Source organism: Epinephelus moara, chromosome 11, assembly GCF_006386435.1.
Source record: "Epinephelus moara isolate mb chromosome 11, YSFRI_EMoa_1.0, whole genome shotgun sequence".
NCBI classification, from domain to species: domain Eukaryota; kingdom Metazoa; phylum Chordata; class Actinopteri; order Perciformes; family Serranidae; genus Epinephelus; species Epinephelus moara.
The window spans coordinates 28,793,716-28,813,579 of record NC_065516.1 but is presented as its reverse complement, the minus strand read 5'-3'; the positions used below and the strand labels follow the sequence as shown (position 1 = coordinate 28,813,579).

The following is a 19,864-nucleotide window of genomic DNA, read 5'->3' as shown; positions in this document are numbered from 1 at the left end:
TTGTTTTTTCTCAACATCACAAAAGATTTTGTCATCTCACCATTAGTTTTGTTTGATCATAACAAGGCGTAATAAAGTTATACAGTGTCTCAAAAGTCATATACAAAAGTAGTAGACAAAAGTAGAGTAAGCAGTTTGATGCCTTATGAATTCTGTACATTTCCCATTGCTTTGCATACAACAATTTGTTGCATTACCCAGTTGCTAATCAATAAAAATGAATGGCAAACAACACAGCATCATATCAAAGTTGATACTTTTATAACGCATAACTACATTGTATACACTGTCAGTCCTCTACAGCATGGATTATATACATGTTAAATAACACTGAATCAAAATAGCTTCAGTCATTGGAATCAAATATTCTGTTTATGAACTACAATGCATCATCACCTATATCTTTTCATGGCAACAAGGAATAAAACATGACAAGTGCCTCTCTGACTTTTTAAGGAAAGGATAATATACTGTTTAGGAACAAAAGGAAAATAAGCTTTTAAAATATAATCTTTTTACAGTTTGATAAGTAAAACCATCCACCTTCCCTATAATGTAATCATTATTTTTATTTTAAACCAGTTCAAACTGGCAACCATGTTTTTCTTTACTGTCACTTTGTTCAACAAAGATAGTTTAAAGTATATGGCAGCTTTGGATTCACTGCAGTAAATGGCAAACTGGTTTGCATTCAAATTCATGTCAGTGTATCTTTATCCAAATTATCTATGCATATAGTAGATAACATAGCTGCAATTACAAAATGTAACTCTTATGGAAATAGTGTGTAAAGATAAAACTACTGTAGTTTTACTGGAGCCTTACTGAGGCTATAAAGAAAAAAATAAGTTGAGTGTATTAAGGTTTTTGCTCACGAGAAAAAGAAAACACAGACAGATAAAGTGGCTCCCACCAAAACAACAGCAAACAGCAATAAGAGCACAAAGATTTGACTGCGCTGGCAAAGAGGCTGATGTCCAGGCTGCTCCTCGTCCACTGAGAGCAGACCCAGAGAGGCGCTGTCGGTGCTGCTGAGCGGCTCTGCATACTGTGGCCCATGGGGCTCCACCATCCAGCGCAGCACGTTGACTTTCATCTCCATGTCATCGATCATGTGGTTAATATGGCTGATCTCCTGCTCCATGGTGCAACGCTCCTGGCTCTCCAGCCCATCAGGGAGGTTTGGGCTCTGAGCTTGGTTCAAGTCTGGTAGACTGAGTGCCCGGGCTGCAACCTCAGTTCCTCCTCCTGCATCACCAAAATTAAAAGTGGTGAAATAGTTTAATTTTCTGTCAGTCAAACATGATTGGACTGGTTCTGATGCTGTAAAAAAAAAACAATGGAACTTAATATAACAGTCCTGTAATTAATCCAGTCCAGTCAAAGAAAGAACATTTGTTGGAAGTGTACATTTCTGCAAATCATGAATAGCTTACATCGGACGTGGTGTATGAACTGGCTTTGTCATTGGGAGGTGGAGGTGATTGTGAATGGCATGTCACCTGAGCAAGACACCTGCCAAGCTGTAGACCACTGCAGGCCACTCTTCCAGACAACAAACTGCAAAATCGCTTGTGATTTAGCTAGTCATTGTTGTTTTTTCTGTGGCTTTTTAGGCATCAAACATGGATGTTATGTAGTGACATGTCCCTATGTTTCCAGTGGCTTTTTAGGCCCCAAGCATGGGTATTTTGTAGTGACCAATCATTGTGTTTCTAGCAGCTTTTTGGGCGCCAAATGTGGGTGTCATGTAGTGACATGTTGCTATGTTTCCAGCAGATTTTAAGGCATCAAACTTGGGTGTTATGTAGCAACGTCCCTGTGCTTCCAGTAGCTTTTTAGACACAAAATGTAGGTGTTATCTAGCAACATGTCTCTGTGTTTCCAGCGGGTATTAAGGCACCAAATGTGGGTCATACATAGCAGCATGTCCCTGTCCTTCCACTGGCTTTTTAGGCACTTAACACAGGTGTTATGTAGCAGCACGTCCCTGTGTTACCAATAGGGATTGTGGCATGAAAAGTGGTTGTTTTTTCTACAGAGGCACCACTGCCTTTACAGTGGGAATTGTGCCCCCAAAACCTGGTATGTCAAGCTAAAACATGATCTTTTCCTAACCATAATTAAATGTTTTTTGTGCCTAAACCTAACCGCACATTAACCACAGTGTTGTTGAAACGTATCTGCTACATAATAATATGCAAATGTAACAAATGCATGGTTTTTCAGAAACATACAATCAACCTATTTCTTTTTTTGGCGATTGGATTTATAAAGCATATCTTCATGAAGATGTTCAATGCAATGTATAATGCAATATAGTCCAACAACACTACAAAGCACATCCTCAAAAATGACCATATAGCTGAATACTCATCCCTTTAAAATAGTCTCAAGAAAAATTGGAACATTATAATCTTCATAAAGGTAGGATTTATTGCATGACTGTTATTAGTCTGCATCAGTTGTAGCTATATGTACCTATCAAAGTGTATATAACCATATGTTGACAAAATCTGACCTATTGTTACCAGTTGTTTTTCTATGGAAAGTCGAAAACCTGCTCAAGAAGCACCCACTAAGTCCATGAAATCAATATAAGAATTGCATAATTATGATGTTAGATGAACACTTTCATATCAGACTGTTCACACATTTATGTAGAACCAAATACATATTCAAGAGGTTTGTATCAGCTACTTACATGTATGTGTTTTCCCCCAAATATTACAGTGCATGGGAGGATATCACTGCAACATTTTTACACAAATGATCTTTTTGCCACTCATTATCATCTCAATGAATCACAAAAAGAGTTACTATAAAGAACTATATTGCGGATTACTATAATGTGTTGTAATTACCTACAAAGTTTTCATACTGGATGCTCAACTAAGATCTCATTTTACATTATTTACCTGATGTGCTTCCCTTGACTTATCTACCTCTACTATTTGCATAAACAAAAAGAGGGGCAGGGCTATAATTTACCTTGTAGGCCAGTTTGCACCAGGGTATTAGTGTTAGCCAGAGAGACGATGTCCCCTATGTTGAAAACTTTACACATATCAACATGTAGGAGCTCTAAGCTGGAGGAGAAGGCCACCCAGAGGAGCTCCATCTCCTTGCGCTGCTCCTCAGGCAGGCTCTTGTTTCGGAGATGTGAGGTGAGATGACTACAGATGGCCATGGCCAACATTTGGGCCTTCTCTCGTGTTTGTCGCAACTCATCCCGGAGCTGCAAGCTGTCTGTGCACCCACCAACACATGAGGCCAAGTGCCGATAACATGCCACCACCTGTATGGGGAAAAGAAATAAAAAAAGATTTAATCAACTGATATGTAACTGCAAGCCTTGAGTAAAAATGTTTTATTAATAGACGTAAGCTTAGTCCTGGAGGATTAGCAGGTGTGGTTTCAATAAAAAATATTACAATTAATCCCATTACCATTGATCTATTTCTAGATAAGCCAAAGCAACCTTGTCCGCACAGAGCATGGGTAGATGAGAAGGGAGCATGACAATGACAACAACATATGCTATATTGTTTATATTACTTGTGTACTGTATGTATTAATTGACATTTAGAACTTTCCATATGTTGTTAGTACATGACTTAAACCTACATATCAAACAAATACTGAGTCAGTATTGAGCAAAATGTGATTGTAAACTACCACTGTGTCACTGTGCAAAACATATGACATTGTATAAATTAATGAAGAGATTTACAGCTACATTTTTATAGTAAACTATAGTTAAAACAGCTTCCCATCAGCCAAAATGCCAGGCATGGCCATGGCATTATCTAACACAGATACTGGAACAGTTACAAAGATGCAGTGGACCAAGAAATTCTTTTCAGTGAGAGTGCTTTTTTAGCCACGGGGGAGAAAAAAGGATGCTTAGATGTCTTGTGTATGTTTAGTCTGTAAAATATAAACACAAGGGTTAAAAAAAGGGTTAAAAAAAAAAACTTTTTGTAACACTTTAATTCAATATTTAACTTTCATTTTGTAAACAATTCACAAGTAACAAACCTTTGCTGAGAAAATTGCTGTGTAAGAATGCTTAAATCAACCTCAAAGGTGTTTTATGACATTACATTTTTTTAAAATGTATTACATGGCAACCTGCATATGCTTATTCAACTGTAAAATCAGCAACAAAGTTTAACTACAGTACAGCAGAATTGCACCACTACATTCTGTATGTCGGTCACACCATCAATAAAAACACACACAGTAGCTTACCTTTATCAAAGAATCCACCTGAGCCTTTCCATCAACCAAAGCCTTATCTGTGCCAACTGTGCAATCATCGCCGACTTTGTTATTTACAAGTGGCATGAGGATGACTTGTCCAGAGTCTCAGACTCTGCCACAGCAGGCAAGATTTCAGCCCAGCTGCCCTTCACTTCTCTGGCTGCCCCTGCTCCTCTTCCTCCCCTGGAAGATGCTTCATTCAATGGCCGATGGTTGAGATGGACTCAGTCCCAGAGCCGCATGATGCGCTGCAATACTCCACTCCAATGAAGAAATTGCAATTACAGGTGCTAAGCATGCTTTGGAGGCTGAGAAATGTCCCGCAGAGAGCCAGAAGTGGGAAAGTCTGGGGGGAAAAGGGTAATAAATTGATAGAAGTCTTAAGCAAGGTGCTAATCCTGTGATTGACCCCTTTGCACTGACGCAGGTCAAGACGAACAGCTAATCTCATTAACTATCACTGAGACCAGAGGGAGAGAAGAGCAGCTGGCTGTCTCCACTACAATGGCCCTTTCACTAACTGAGAGGAGGCTGTGTTCTGTTACATCACACACACACCACACACGATACACCTCATTTACTCAACTGTAAAGGTAAAAATGCTACAAAACAGATGCTTTATAAGCATGAAGGAAATATTACTTGTCTTATATTGTATTGCGGAAGAATGAACAGATTTTGCTGATAAAGGGACAAATAAGCAAATGAAATAGTGATGCACTTAAGAATTTTAAATTGTACATGGGTTCTTTGTCCTATCAGCATCCTTTATGGTTTACCGTCCCTCGGGCTGTAGGTAATGGATGGCCTCATTTAACCAGGTCGATATGTCTCAGTGTGTTCAAAGCATGAACTCTCTGGCGTGACGTTTCTATAGCGGTGTATGTATGCATGGATAACACGGTTTCTATGTGGAAAATGGACATTATAAGAAATGAAACCACACATGCGTATGCTGTGGTCATGACATGACATCATACCAGTGGTGCTTTGAGTAGAAGTCACAATAATTGGAGGAACTGATGATGTCAAAGAGCAGATAAATGGAATTAATGCTGATAAGTTTGAGCAATTTAATTTTATTAAAACAAACATAAAAATATAAAGAAACATATTCGACCTGAATAAAATAATGAAACACTAACCCTAAAACTGTCCATACGTTTTAAAAATCTCTTGGCATGGCTTCTTAGTGGTGTACATTCCTAAGTGTTTTCCTGAGCGTTCGGCTGGTCGCTCCCTTCCGTGGAGAGGTCACCGCCTCCCTGATGTTGGCAAGCAGGCCTCGCTTGGTTTTGGGCTGCACAGGAGACTTCTGGGAGAGCTTGGCAAGTTCTGCCTTTAGCGAGGAAATCTCCCTGTCCTTGTCGGCAATCTCCCTGTCCTTCTCAACATTCTGCCGCAGGATGGCCTCCATAGATTTTGTCTTAATGGGAACAAAAAAGAACAAACATTCAAACGATTGTTTTATTTGTGCCATTTGAGGTTGTTTTTCATTATTTATGTGCCGCCCACTTATGTACCCCGACTTTGAATCCCCTCACCTGATCATCAGTCTTCTTCTGCAGAGTCTCCAACTCAGCCGACTTTTCCAGGAAGTCATCTCTGAACTGCTGAAGTGTTTTATTAAGCTCCATCAGCCTTTTCTCCAAGGACAAAATCAGCTGAACCAAACAAATGTAAAAATCAGCAAGTGATCACATGACTAAACTGGGACGATATTTAATTGAGATACATGATAAAAATGTTCTCCTTGTTACCTGTTGTTTATCCTCACACATCCTCTCGATGGCACATTTTTCTTTGTAAAGCCATTTGAATCGATCATCCCCTGTGGAAAAAAAGTGGTATTTATTGCCCTTACAACAAAAATGGTTGGGAATTTGCTTTGGAGAGCTCAGTAAAAGACAGACAGCGTATTAATATCATAAATAAATAAATAAATAAATAAATACAGAACCACTCATTGATCCCCGAGGGCTGTTCCTGCCAAAAGAAGATGCTAAGCTATATGTATGAATCGACCGTATGCTAACCTGCTGCTTCGGTCCCTTTAGATGGCTGAGTTTGGCACGACTGGTCCACTGTTGAAGCTGCACACACTCCTCTGATACTTGACTTTAAGGTCTCCAACTCTGACACTTTACGTTTCAGGACCTACACAGTTGGTGAGAGACAACATGTAATGTTTCATTGATGACCCAAAAATCTGAGATTTCTGATGGCATAACGTGACAAAACCTGATTACTATGAAGCCATTGTGACTATTTGCAATTTAACAACTGAATAAAGCTATGGGAGTTTGAACAGTGTATGACTGCATAACATTTCTGTCAACTTAGAATTGAAACGGACAAGTTTTTTTGACTCATTATTAATAGGTCCAGTGTCTAGGATTTAGGGCAGGGGTAGGCAACCTGTGGCTCAGGAGCCACATGTGGCTCTTTAGCCCCTGTCCAGTGGCTCCTTGAGCCTTTGAGAAAAGAAGTCTATGGAAATTCATTCTATGAATCCAAATGTTGCTGAACCTCAATAGCAGTGGCTGGTTAGCTATGGATGCCAAATCCAAAAAAGTAAATTGAATAAAATAGAGAATGTAGTAGTGCGTGGACAGATTTGTTTGCTCTCACTGCCAGCTCTGCAAAATTTAAGTACCAGATAATTATTAATAGTGCCCTGCACAGTGGCCACCTTGTGGTAAAACATATTAACAAATGCTTATTTAGACCATAAGTATACGCTAATTTAGACTTAATAGGCTATTTACCTTGATTATAAGGCTCAAACATGTTTTGCGGCTCCACACAGATTTTTTCAAATTATTTTTGGTCAAAAATGGCTCTTTTAATGGCAAAGGTTGCAGACCCCTGATTTAGGGGAATGTATTGGTAGACATGGAATATTGTACAATACATATGTTTTTGTTTAGTGTATAATCACCCATTTCTACAGTAGCCCAGTATGGACAAACCAAACAATGGCTCTAGACAGGGCCCCACCGTGGCATGAGCAACAGAAAAACGGTTTCTTTTTAACACGAAACTGCTTATTCAGTGTTTTTACTGGTTTAAATCACCTGGTCCATTTGTTTTAGAGAGGAAGAGACCTCTGGGAATAACCCGGCTCCAAGTACAAACCTCCTAAACAATGAACACTGAAGGAATTCTAACCTAGAGAAGTTTCAGCTGGTTGCAATCTGCAATCCCTACCACTAGATGCCACTAAATCTTACACACTGTTCCTTTAAGTAAATGTTGATTGCACAGTGTAAAGGCTTTAGAGTAATAACACCATCTGGGTTTAGATTAGTTAAGTATGAGCCTCGCTTTCAGTGTTTGATTCTGATTGCAACTGAAATGAAGGCTTGATTTATGGCACAAAGGAAGTGCAGGAAGGAAGCGTTTTTGTTTTTTCTTCTGGTACCTATACTCAGTGACCAAAGAGTATCAATATAAGTTATCTGCAGTAACTATCCCCAGTAGCAGAAATGGCAGATGGCAAAACAAGGGAAGCTGAAACTGTGTGGAAACTGTGGTAGTTGTTAGGCTCTGAGGAAAACAAAATCTGGTTGTTTTTGTGACAGTGACACTAACATAGATGAATTACTAAATGGGTCTGCCGGACACTGGCCCAGGGGCCCAAAATGTCAGGGACCCCCTGGGCTTCACCTGCAAAATGTCACTCAAATTAACAGATGCAAACCAGGAAGGGACTCAAAATGGCCTTAAAGGGATAGTGCACCCAAAAATGACAATTCAGCCATTATCTACTCACCCTCATGCTGAGGAATGCTCTGGTGAAGTTTTAGTGTCCTCACATCCCTTGCGGAGATCGGCGGGGGGAGCGGCTAGCACACCTAATGGCTGACGGCGCCCCAGACTAACGTCCAAGAACACAAAATTGAAGCCACAAAATATCTTCAACATGCTCATCCGTAGTGATCCAAGTGTCCTGAAGCCGCAACATAAAAAGTTTTGAAAAACGTCATATGAACTCTGTTTTTAGCCTCACTGTAGCCTGTAGCTCTGACTGCTTCTCTGTCCTCCGTGTGCACGCTTGCGCAAGACCAGCGAAGCATGAGCTTTGCTTACCCGTGTTTACATCATGTGACACGTGCACCGCAGGGGGAGACAACGGTAACCACAGTAGCTAAAAGATAATTTGCACTACGGTATTTTAGCAAAGGACAGCCCAACATGTCTGAAGACTTTGAAATTGAGGAGGAACAGCATTTCTTTGTTGAGCAGTATTTGTTTAAGCCCGAGTATACGGACGTGGAACTCAGGCTACTGGACGAAGCAGCCGCCGCAGCTCATGAGCCTAACCCTCAGCCAGCCGCAGAATACCGGAGTCGAGCACCGGAAACCTGGTGGTGTAGTTGTTTCAAATGCAAAGCAATGCCAACGGATGAGGAAAGTCTTTGCTGCTCAGACTGGGAATTGGCGATGCCTGCACTTGAGAATCTCGACATCAGTACTGACGAGACTGCTGCTCTTCAGAGACCGTGCATCACCGATCACCCTGAGCGCGCACACGTGAGCGCGGAGGACAGAGAAGCGGTCAGAGCTACAGGCTACAGTGAGGCTAAAAACAGAGTTCAAATGACGTTTTTCGAAACAACTTTTTATGTTGCAGCTTCAGGACACTTGGATCACTACGGATGAGCATGTTGGAGATAATTTGTGGTTTCAATTTTGTGTTCTTGGATGCTAGCCGCTCCGCCCGCCGATCTCCCCAAGGGATGTGAGGACTCTAAAACTTCACCAGGGCCTCCATCGGCATATGGGTGAGTAGATAATGGCTGAATTTTCATTTTTGGGTGCACTATCCCTTTAAGGAGATGCAAAGAAACTGCAAAGAGATACAAAATAACAACAAAAATGGGCAAAACAACCACCAAATGACTATAAAGAAACATTTAACGACCAAAAAAGACACAAAACTACCTCTAAGAGATACAAAAGCACAAAAAGATGCTTGAGAACTGCAGAGAAACATAAAGCAACAACAAAAAAGAGGCAAAACTGCCACAATGAGATATGCCTTTTGCATAACTCAGCCCAGGGGCCCTCGGGTACCAACAATAACACCACTTGAAAATGTTAGGTGGGCGAGTTTTTATTGACCTGGTAACAGCTGATTAAATGACATACCTCCACTTTCTCCTGTTCGGCAATGAACTCGTCCAGAGGTACGTAGTCATCTTCCAGATTGTTCATAGCACTCTGGTAGGCATGCTCTTTGATAGCATCCTTGTACATCTCAAAAGTGTTCTCCAGCTTCTCTTGGTAGCTCTCCTTCAGCTCTTCTATCTGTCGACTAAACATTTAAAGCAAACCTCATCCAACAAGTCTGGTTACATCTTTAACAAGAGATTACGTAAGCAGAATGTTGCTGAAATGAATGCTGATCTGTTGGCATACAATACCAGAGATTCATTACCAGCCTTCCTCTGCAGATGACAAGGAAAAGTAACCTACCTGCGGAGTTCTTCACTCTCCATGAGCTGCTGTAACATGGCATCTCCCATTTCCTTCCGGATCTCCATTTCCTGAACCAGGTTTCTTCGTCGCTCAGCCAGGAGTTTTGTTCGTAGGTTTTCAATCATACTCACAAGCTCCTAGAAGAGTAAAACATTTACTGGAGATCCACACAGTGTATCTTGTAATGACTGAAGGTTAAATATTTAAATAGTTAATAAGTTAACTACTGTATTTGATTAGTAAAAACTACCACTTATCAAATTTGAATAACTGAATAAATGGACTCTAGAGCCCTGCGAGCATGAGGTTGTATTTAGGCGTAGCTATGCTGAATGCTAAAAAATGAATGTCAACATGTTCACAATGACAATGCCAACATGCTGATATTAAGCAGGTAATATAACATTCACCATCTTAGTATGGGGTGTTAGCTCACTAATGTTTGCTAATGATCACTAAACATGAAGTACAGTTGGTGCAGATGCAATGTTAGTTTTGTGTATTTGGTCAAATTAAAATTTTGACCTGAAAATGGAGCTAGATGAAGCTGGCATCGGGACTTCTACGTTGGAGAGACGTTAGATTTTGGTTGGACTGAAACTTGGTTTAAGATATTTTAAATGTCTAATGGCAGTAGAGCGTTAACATTATGTTTTGCAGATGTTGGGTTTTGGACTCCACACCTCACGACCAAATGTCGTTAATCTACTTCAAGATGATGTTGGGATGTTTGGAAAATGTTGGACTTAACTTTAACAGCACAACATAAACAAAATATTAACATTATTTGTCATCAGTATTCTATGTCAGATTGACGTTGGCATTAGACACAGTCCCAATTTTGACGTCACATCCTAAATTTTACCACATATTGTCTGACAACATTGTTGGCCATGTATTAAAACCGTGTGATATGGAGCAGTAGTTGTACATTCTGTGGCAGCAAAGTCATGTCTCCCTCATCTTCCTCATCAAGCAGCTCCTCCTCAGACAGGTAGCTCTCCAGGGCCTGGCTGTCGATCACCCCATTCCTCAACAAAGGTTTGCCATCATGGCCGACCAAACAAGGAGCCAGAGATTCCAGAGGCTTATCTGGGATCACCTGCACAACCTACAAACAGCACGGTAAGATTAGTGGTGTTTGAGATGCAGCTGATTGTCATGCTGCCTCTCACCTCATTATGTATTCAGACTAACCTGTTTGGCAACAGCAGAGAATTTCATAACGTGGAGAGTCTCGTCGTAGGTGGAAGCACACTGGTTAATGTTCACAATCATCGATGCTCGTCCTTTGCCACAGAAAAAAGCCTGAAAGAGCTTGGTGAGCTTACTCTCTCTGAAAGGAATGTAGCTGCTCTTCATTCTGACAAACAACACAGACAAAAAAAGACTTCAACAATGCAAACTTGCTCTCCTTTTAAATCAACACCTGACACATTTGGAAGAAACTGTACCGGTCAGTCTGATTGTTGCGAAGGGCAGTGATGCACTTCCCCAGAATGAGCAGGGAGTTGTTTATGTTCCCTGCCTCCTTCAGCCTCTCTCCAAACGTCTTGGTTTTGTTGCATCGTTCTGAGCCAGCCAGGTCACACAGAGAAAACCTGAGAAGCACAAATCAATTTAGAAGTTATTTTCTGTATCACAGCATCTTTCATGATGCTATCAGAGTGGTTATTCAAGCACAAACTTCTGAGCAGTGCATTTTTCAACTTAAAATTTATGCTTTCCTTTTCAGTTGCTAATGAACACCCTTTGAGCTGCGTTCTTCGTTAGAGAGATGCTGTATGAATTACATTTATTATTATCATCATCACGACTGCATTATGCACCATATTGGCACCATCTTCGAGCATTTCGCAGTGATGCACAAATGCACACGTGGACATTTAAACAAGGAGTTGTAGATGTGCTTCTCTGTAGATGTGCTTCTGCACACACATTGACATGATTTAAGATTAGCTGATACTGTCAAGTTTATATTTTCACTGGCAAATGTTGCTTTGATTTTGTGTTTGGTTGCATTTTTAATTAAAAAAGGGGCAGTTCACCCCTATATCAAAAATACATATTTTCCCTTTTACCTGTTGTGCGATTTATTAATCTAAATTGTTTTGGTGTGCGTTGCTGAGTGTTGGAGATATGAACTGTAGAGGTGTATACCCTCTCTTTAAAATATGGAACTAGATGGCAGCAGTGTCTCTTAGTAAGCATGGAGCCCACACTGTAACTAACTGCACTCCCTGAAGAAATCATATTTTTTGAAAAATGAAAGTGATTCCAGAGAGAAGCAGACAGAGGGGTCTACAGTCTGTGTTTGAAGGATATATCCAGGAAACTGCCTCAGCAGCAACAACAGGTTAAAAAGACAAAGATATGATACATTATGAATTCAGTTCTTTTGTGTTTTTAGATCATAATTTAATAATACTTACTCTGAGATCCTTTTAACTGTACTGCCATCGATCTTCAGTAACTTCATAGTGAATATACTGTGGCTGTAAAAAAAAAAGCTGGAGTGAATTTTGGAAACAGAAAATGACACCAAGTAAAGAATGTGATAAAATGAAACATTTACCTTCTGCTCGATGACTGGTTCATCTTTGTGGCTGCAGCACTTCTGTTTTTGTTTCCGAACTGCAGTAGCTTAGAGGCCTCACCCAGGGTCTGGATGTTAATCCACCTGAGATCTGAAATTATTTAAAAAGCACCTTGTTCTTTAAATCAATTTTAAGCTTTTAAGCGACATAAAGGCTTTTGCTGGTATGTTTCTACCAGCTTAGGAAGACATGATGAAGTTACACTCACACCTTTGACATAAGCATTTCCAGCACCGTCGTCACACACTCGCAGAGCAGCACGTTTCTTGGACTTGGAGCACAGCGAAGGTTGAAGCAGATCATACACACACTCATTGTAGATTTCAAAGAATGCCACCCATAATGCAAACTGGCTGCTGCCTGCTTCTGTTGGGTTGCTTGCCAACACTAAAAAGGAGAATATGGAGAGGCCAGTGAAAGCCAAAGAATGAAACAGAAACATCTGAGCAAGAAGTGGTATCAGGCATAATGACATCATTACAGGTCACTCCTCTTGCCTGAAATCCTGCAGTGACAGTTTATCACTTCCCTAAATGAGCGCACACTAGGGATTACTGCAAGCATAAACTGCTTTTAAGATGCAAGACGATGTGTGCTCAGTGTGTAGAATCAGTGAGGGTTACCGGTTTGATCGTAGGACAAAGAGGAGGATGAGAGGCCGCCAGTGGAACAGGACAGAGACTCTGAACCTCCACTGGCTCTGAGGGGATCAAACTCCTACATGGGAGCAAAGACACATGCATGTTATGGTATTAATTTAAAACTCTTAGCAATATTTTCTGGAAAAGCCTGAGGAAACTTCTCAAATTGGATAGAATTCTCTCGCCTCTTTGACTGAAGCAATAATGGCAGCTTTAATGCTTCTCTCCTGCTTGACTTGGTCAGGATCAAGACACTGTGCATCGTTCCTGAGGTAGGGTTTCAGGTCCATCCCCTCATACTGACGGCCTCCGATGTAGTGGAAGGTGGCATCCAGCACTTGAGGAAGTATTCCTGGCTCTTTTGGAGTTCCTTAAACATGTCACGACATATTTAAGACTTGCAGAAGAACTTATGACGCTGACTAATGCTTATTCAAATGTTTTTCCATCTTTACCTTGGATTGTGTAAGTTTTCCCAGCATTGGTTACACCGTAGCTGAATATCAGCGCATTCTTCCCATCCAGGAAATCAGACATTTGGCTTTTGACAGTGTCCTCAAACAGCTCAGACTGTGTCTTTTCTGGTCCGAAAATCTAAAAAGCCAACAGAAAGAGTGGTTGGTGCCTGTCTAAAATGCCACTAAGCTCATTCAGTATGTTTTAGGAATGATTGTGTACCAGGACTTCTTACATGTTTAAGCATATACGACTTATTTCAAATGTAGCAGACCTGTGAGAAGGAGAATTTGTGGAGTGACATGCCGACACCCTTCTCACTGGTCTTCATGGTGGCAGAACCCTTTGGTGCATTCAGTGTCACCATCTGGCTGTTTTCAATCACTACACAGTCCTGAGGGGAGGAAAAAAAACACTGGTCACATTTGTTGTCAAGATTATTATTAGCTACTGAATGACACCTTTCATATCCAGTACTGTACCTGATCCTCATTGTCGGAGAGCTCTTCTTTAGAGAAGGGCCTGACTCTGAGGTAAACTCTCATGGTCTGCTGCTCTGCACCACCTGCTTGTTCAGTCTACAAACACAGAAGACAATTAGACTAAACCTCAGTGCAGATTTTGCTCAAGATAATCTGCACAGGTATCCTTTGCCAGATTACTAAAAATCATGACACAATTAATCTATTTTGGGAGTACGAAATGAAAGAGAATCTGAACTTTGTTACTGTTTGGTGAAAATAAAAAGGGAATAAAACATTACCTGCTGGGTTGAGCTACTGTCCCGAGGAACATTACATGTCAAGTCCATGTCAACAGGCTCCATATTGATGCTGTCTTCACTGGTCAGATCGATAACTGTACTCATCATGAGGCAACTCCAAAATGTCTACAAACTCGTGTGCTAATTCACAAGACACACTAAGAAAATTGATACTCTGAACAAATGAAGGCTTAACAGCTCCTGACTATTTGAATTAAAATTCACAAGAAATTCTGTCTTTAAAAATTACTTATTTCATCCACATGTAGGTCTGCTAATGTTCCTCCACTGCAAATCAAGAAGGCGCTTGTAATCAGCTGTGATTAAAAGCAGGTGTGAAGTCAAGCAGATCAACAGGAACAGCCACCCAGTTTAGAGGACTCAGGCTTTACTAAGTGAAGCTTAATAGTGATATGCCAAAGGATAATCTGAGAATCAATCTCTGCAGTACTGACCAAAGATTTGTTTTCTACAAAAAAGGAAATGAAGACCTTAGTTTTATTAATTAATATACCCCTAGAAAAATAGATACAGCACATCCTTCCTCTTAGTTAAATGTATAAGCAATAAAATGCACCCTTGTTTGAGTCCATAAAATCAGGGGTCTCATTTTTAGACATGACATACGCACAAAAGGAGGCCTGAAAGATGCGTACGCCACCTCCCATGCAAACGTTGTGATCTATAAAGACAGATTTGATGGGAGAAACTTTGACCTCTGCTAACATTTTGTAGACAGGATATTGGTGAAGCAGATGGCGAGGTGGGAGCCTGATTGTAGACTGTTGAATATTGATTGGCGGACGCCATTATTGGCTTTTATCTGTACGTACAGTTTTTAGTATGGATCCTATGCACTGTTTTACAAATGAGACCGCTGGTGTTTTGCTGCTTCAGTCTTACATGTCACCTTATGGTGGACATTACTACCTCAGTTTCCTGACTTGTGGTGATATTACTTCAGCATTCACTATTATCTTGTAATTGTCGCTTGGGGCCACTGTGACTGTAACTGACTTTTTAATGTCAGTTAATTCATTGTGTTTGAGTAAGATTGACAGAAACGCAAACAAAATTAAACGTGTCCTTTCCTCTTGGGTTAGAGCAAAGTGTGCAAGGCTGTGTTTGGGGCACTTATTTTACAGAGACAAACGTAAACTGGTTTTGGAAAAGCTTCAGAATAGTCTAGTCAGGCGGCTGTGGCTCAGGAGGTAGTGCAGGTCATTCACTGATCGGAATAATAGAAGTTCGAATCCCAGCTCATCCAGTCTGCATGTCGAAGTATCCTTGAGCAAGAACCCCTGATTGCTCCCATTGGCTGTTCCATCAGTGTGTGCGTGCGTGTCAAAAACTGAGTAGCAGGTGGCATCTTGTTTAGTAGCCTCAGCCATCAGTGTATGAATGTGACTCGTAATGTAAAAAGCGCTTTGAGTGGTCAGAAGACTCTAAAGGCGTTATACAAATGCAGGTCTACTCATGTAGCATGTGGGTATTAGGCCACTGTTTCTGCCATTTCACAATATTCATCCACATGTGAATTTTAACTTCAGGGACAGAAGGGCTTTGCAAAAATTTCAAACTGGTGAAAAACTGTAGAAAAGTGGACTTTTCTCCCACTATTTTAATCTTCTAGTGCAAGTCTGAGCACATTTATGCAGTAATGTACTTTTCATTAGCTCCACAGTCTGCATTGAAAGACTATAGAGATTGTGTTTAATTGTCAGATGTCCGTTAACATCTCTACTTTGACCGTCTGGAAACAGTACTGTAGATTCAAGTTTTAAGCTGTTCCCAGTAAAAGGACTTGTCTCTAGTATAAATCAATGAACTTAGTCACTGACTTTTAACTAGCATTTGCTTATCCATTTATCATAAGTTGAACATGTTTGTTATGAATCTTACAGCCAGGGTATATTCTCAAATACTGGGTGAACTAACTTTGCCCAGAAAACGCGTTTTCATCTTTCTATAGGCTTAATTATCAAGGGGTCATGTTGGACGGTGATTGAAAAAGATGTGTTTGGATCAGTAGCATGTTTGTCACTTCATTAAAACCCATACTTTAGTATGTCATTTGTAAAAGATACCCATATTTCCTCGACTCCCTTTACAGTGTAAAAATGTTCTGTGCTTCAGACATTCAGAGCCCACCCAATAACACCACATCAGTTTCCTTATTAATTTCTTTATTGAATCATCTGCACTGTTTATGCGTCTGCGATGGTAACTTCAACCTCAACACCTGGTTCGATGCTGATGGAGGTGATCTGCTTGACAATTTCAGATGGACTGTGCAGATCAATCAGGCGCTTGTGGATCCTCATCTGGAAGCGATCCCAGGTTTTGGATCCTTCACCACAGGGGGTCTTTCTGGTGGTGATGCGCAGAGTCTGGAGGGGGCAGAAAGATGATTTTAGCTTGACCAAAATAAGAATCCAGAAAACCACATCTAAAAAAGTAGTAGTTCCAAATTCACGCTGTATTCATACCGTCCCTGTGCAGTATAGAAGTGTGGGTGTACTATTTGCTCAGTCTCCAATTCACTTCTATTATAGCCTGAATGAAGAGCCAAATTCAAGTGTGTCTGTTCGGCTTTGTACTCACAGGTCAGAGTTCATCTTTCTTAAACTTTGAGAAAGGCCAATAAAAACACTGCTACACTGTCAGAAATGTAGAAATTCACATTACCATTCTAGCTTGATAACTTTGATCAGCATTTATGACTCGCATCAGAAACGTGACATGTTACCATTTTACAGAACATAGTGCAGTGCAGAGAAATTTCAGTGACTTGAGTGACTGTTTAAGTGTCTCCTATATACAGTCTGGCAAAGCTCTGAAAAGAAATTGAGGTTTTACAAAGGAGAGAAGTGTGCATATGCTTTGACTTTACTTTAAATAAATCTTTTGCATCCAGCACCTCCTTGACTTTTGTTATACTAACATAAAGCCTGATTGCTACATCTGATTTGTTGCCATTTATAAATAGCATCGAATTTAAGTTGGTAGAACAGATGGAGGGAGAAGCAGGTAAAAAATTAGGTTAATCATTTGTAAGAAACATGGCAGACACATAAAATAAGTCATACTAAGTTTAATCTGTGTTAAACATTTTGTGAATGTCCACGCTGGCTTTGTTCAGACGTCTTTGAACACACCAGAATTAAATTTTTTGGTTTTGTTTGAGTAGGAGAAATGTCAGTACAGTCCACTTAAATATTAAAATTGGCATGCACAGTGAGTGCCCGTCTGTCCCTATCCTCAGACACCAACACGTGGCAGATGAGACTCACCAATGTACATTACAACAGTAAATCCATGTCTTATACCAATGGGGTAAAGAAAAAAAAAATGCCGTCATGTATTTCAGTACCTTGGTAGGCATGCGGACGGGTCCCTTCACCTTCAGGTTCTTCTCCTTAGCCCCACGGATCAAGTCTGCGCAGACTGAGGATGATAAAAACAAATCTTTAAAAACAAAAGCAACAGGCAATCACTTCATAATACTTTTAAAGCCATGGCTCAGAATAGCGTATGTCCAGTCTTCACTGTTTATCAGATGGAATTTGTATCCTCATAGCTCAAGTCAATGTTCCACTCCATACATGGCCTGTTGTGAGTTTAGTTACCTTTCTCCAGAGATTTGACATTGCGGCTGGTGAGGGTGATGCGGATGCGGTGAATGGCGACCTCAGTCTCAACGGGTGCCTTGCCAGTGTCCTTGAAAGCCTGCATGTGTGGAGACAAAAATGATATAAGCACTGAATCTGACACTGATAATGTTTATAGGATTTCAGATAACATGGGACTGCAGCAGAAGTTTGCATGGACGACATATTGGTGGGTCCAGCAGAGTCGGTGGCGTAAGTACTGTCTTTTGTATTGGCCTACATCACCTGCATCTGTGTACAGTCTATCATTAAAAAAAAACTGGACATATAAGATTCAGTTATTGAACATTATCTGTAATCTAGAGAGGTAAACCCACAATGACTATTACATTTTGGCAATTGGTGCCAATCGTTCAGATTTGAAAATTGAAGATAGGTTTTTTCCCCCAAATAGTTTAGGGCTTTCAACACACTGATAGTGGATATTTACGTACAGCACGTAAACGCAGCACCAGTTAACTAGCACGTGGGGCGCCTAATATTGACAAACTACGCTCTATCAAAAATAAGTGCTTCAGCATATCTAACACTGTCTACATTTATATATGGATAAATTCCCAAGTTAATTTCTCCACTTAATTTATCAAAGAAGTCAAATAAATGGCGCATAAGCCGGCTAACGTCAGCTAATGTTGGACAACTGACGATCGTTGTCCCGGTGCTCGTCTTCAAAATATAGCAAATTACGACAACTACTGTCTGAGAGGAAATTATCCCGACATTCCATAAACTTCCAAAGTCATTCAAAATTCGCGTCCGTCTGAACTTCTACAAATAACTCACGTTAGGGGACTTTATGCAAGACACGTTCGTAGGAACAAGAGCAAACAAATGCTGCTGTTTCACTTGTAAGTATGCCGAATAATAAAGTTTATCATAACGAGTTGGGGAATGTGGTATTTCGTGTACTGATGGGCTTATTACTTAATGTATATTTTCATTATTATTTAAGAGTCCATTTTGTGAATGATTCTTGGCGGGACATACAAGTATAGCAACATAAGCAGTGGGAGCTAACGTTAGCCAACGGACTCCGAATAATTTCGGTGTCCAGATTAAGCTATGAAATTACAAAATAACTACAAAATGGATTTCGCAAATAAGAAAAAGAGTTGTGTTTACACAACACATACCATTTTGATTATTCCTGACCGACTTATTCGGAAGAAATTCAAGCGAACAGCGGTGAGCCAGGAACGGGTGCCACCAACGTGGTTAGCTCCTGAGGAAAAGGGCGAGCAGAGGGCCGTTTCCTGAATATGTACTGTTCATCCGGGTTTCTGTTCTTCTTCGTGGGTGTTTTAAGATAACTTATAACCAACAGCGGCATCTAGTGGCTGCACTGTTGGATTTAATGCAGCGTTGCAGTTGTTAACTGCGACCACTGAGGGGCAGGCTCATCTCTTTGGAACTGCCACTCTCCACCAGAATTTTATATTGACACACTTAAATATCTTTTCTTTGAAAGAAATTATAGCAAATATAAATGAATATTGTATTTCTGCTGGCCAATGGAAAAAGTGGAGCTGTAGCGTAGTTGCCAACCTTATGAAAACTGACTCCATTGGTGAAATGGCAGACCATAGACAAAAATAAAATAAAATAAAATTAAATTAAATTAAAAATGGCCACACACAAATTACGACCCTAAGACATCCGACAACAACAATGAAACAAATAAAATAGATAATGTTGCATTTACTGTTGAAATGCATTCAAATTAATGAAACAATCCTCATTGGAAGTCTTCCGAAGCTGCCACCAGCACTCTATGGTTTAGTGACATCATGTCCTTTCTAACGCTAGAGAAGGTTTAATGTTCAATCAGAGTTAAAGCAGATAAGTTCTATAATAAGTGGCACTCTTTTTTAAATCTCTGTCTCAATTAAACTTTGTTTAAATATTACTATTATTATGTTTCTACTAAAAAAAACAGTGATTCTCATTGTTGAATTAACACTGCTTTGTCATACCATGTGCTATACT

At 40.2% G+C, this 19,864-nt stretch overlaps 3 protein-coding genes and 1 non-coding gene across 4 annotated transcripts; all 4 read right to left on the bottom strand.

Annotated features, from left to right (window-relative positions):
- Window positions 1–244: 244 nt before the first annotated feature.
- On the bottom strand, window positions 245–4,782 carry rgs9bp (regulator of G protein signaling 9 binding protein). Its single transcript, XM_050056708.1, has 3 exons — window positions 4,255–4,782; window positions 2,992–3,298; window positions 245–1,248 (listed from the first exon to the last, which is right to left on the bottom strand). The coding sequence occupies exons 1-3, from the start codon at window positions 4,348–4,350 to the stop codon at window positions 872–874; spliced, it is 780 nt and encodes a 259-aa protein (XP_049912665.1). The 5' UTR covers window positions 4,351–4,782; the 3' UTR covers window positions 245–871.
- A 543-nt stretch (window positions 4,783–5,325) lies between these two features.
- zgc:56231 (uncharacterized protein LOC406257 homolog) lies at window positions 5,326–14,842 on the bottom strand. The gene is made up of 18 exons (XM_050056737.1): window positions 14,208–14,842; window positions 13,927–14,022; window positions 13,719–13,838; window positions 13,444–13,582; window positions 13,174–13,358; window positions 12,971–13,064; window positions 12,558–12,734; window positions 12,326–12,437; window positions 12,183–12,245; window positions 11,205–11,351; window positions 10,948–11,113; window positions 10,682–10,861; window positions 9,748–9,887; window positions 9,421–9,586; window positions 6,303–6,423; window positions 6,027–6,097; window positions 5,811–5,930; window positions 5,326–5,692 (listed from the first exon to the last, which is right to left on the bottom strand). Exons 1-18 carry the CDS (start codon window positions 14,313–14,315, stop codon window positions 5,456–5,458), a joined length of 2,442 nt encoding a protein of 813 aa, XP_049912694.1. The 5' UTR covers window positions 14,316–14,842; the 3' UTR covers window positions 5,326–5,455.
- Window positions 14,843–16,376: 1,534 nt separating this feature from the next.
- On the bottom strand, window positions 16,377–19,161 carry rps20 (ribosomal protein S20). The gene is made up of 4 exons (XM_050057187.1): window positions 19,012–19,161; window positions 17,837–17,936; window positions 17,581–17,654; window positions 16,377–16,597 (listed from the first exon to the last, which is right to left on the bottom strand). Exons 1-4 carry the CDS (start codon window positions 19,012–19,014, stop codon window positions 16,415–16,417), a joined length of 360 nt encoding a protein of 119 aa, XP_049913144.1. The 5' UTR covers window positions 19,015–19,161; the 3' UTR covers window positions 16,377–16,414.
- LOC126398171 (small nucleolar RNA U54) lies at window positions 17,723–17,791 on the bottom strand. Its single transcript, XR_007570744.1, has one exon. It is a non-coding gene; the product is annotated as a small nucleolar RNA U54 (small nucleolar RNA).
- Window positions 19,162–19,864: the final 703 nt, after the last annotated feature.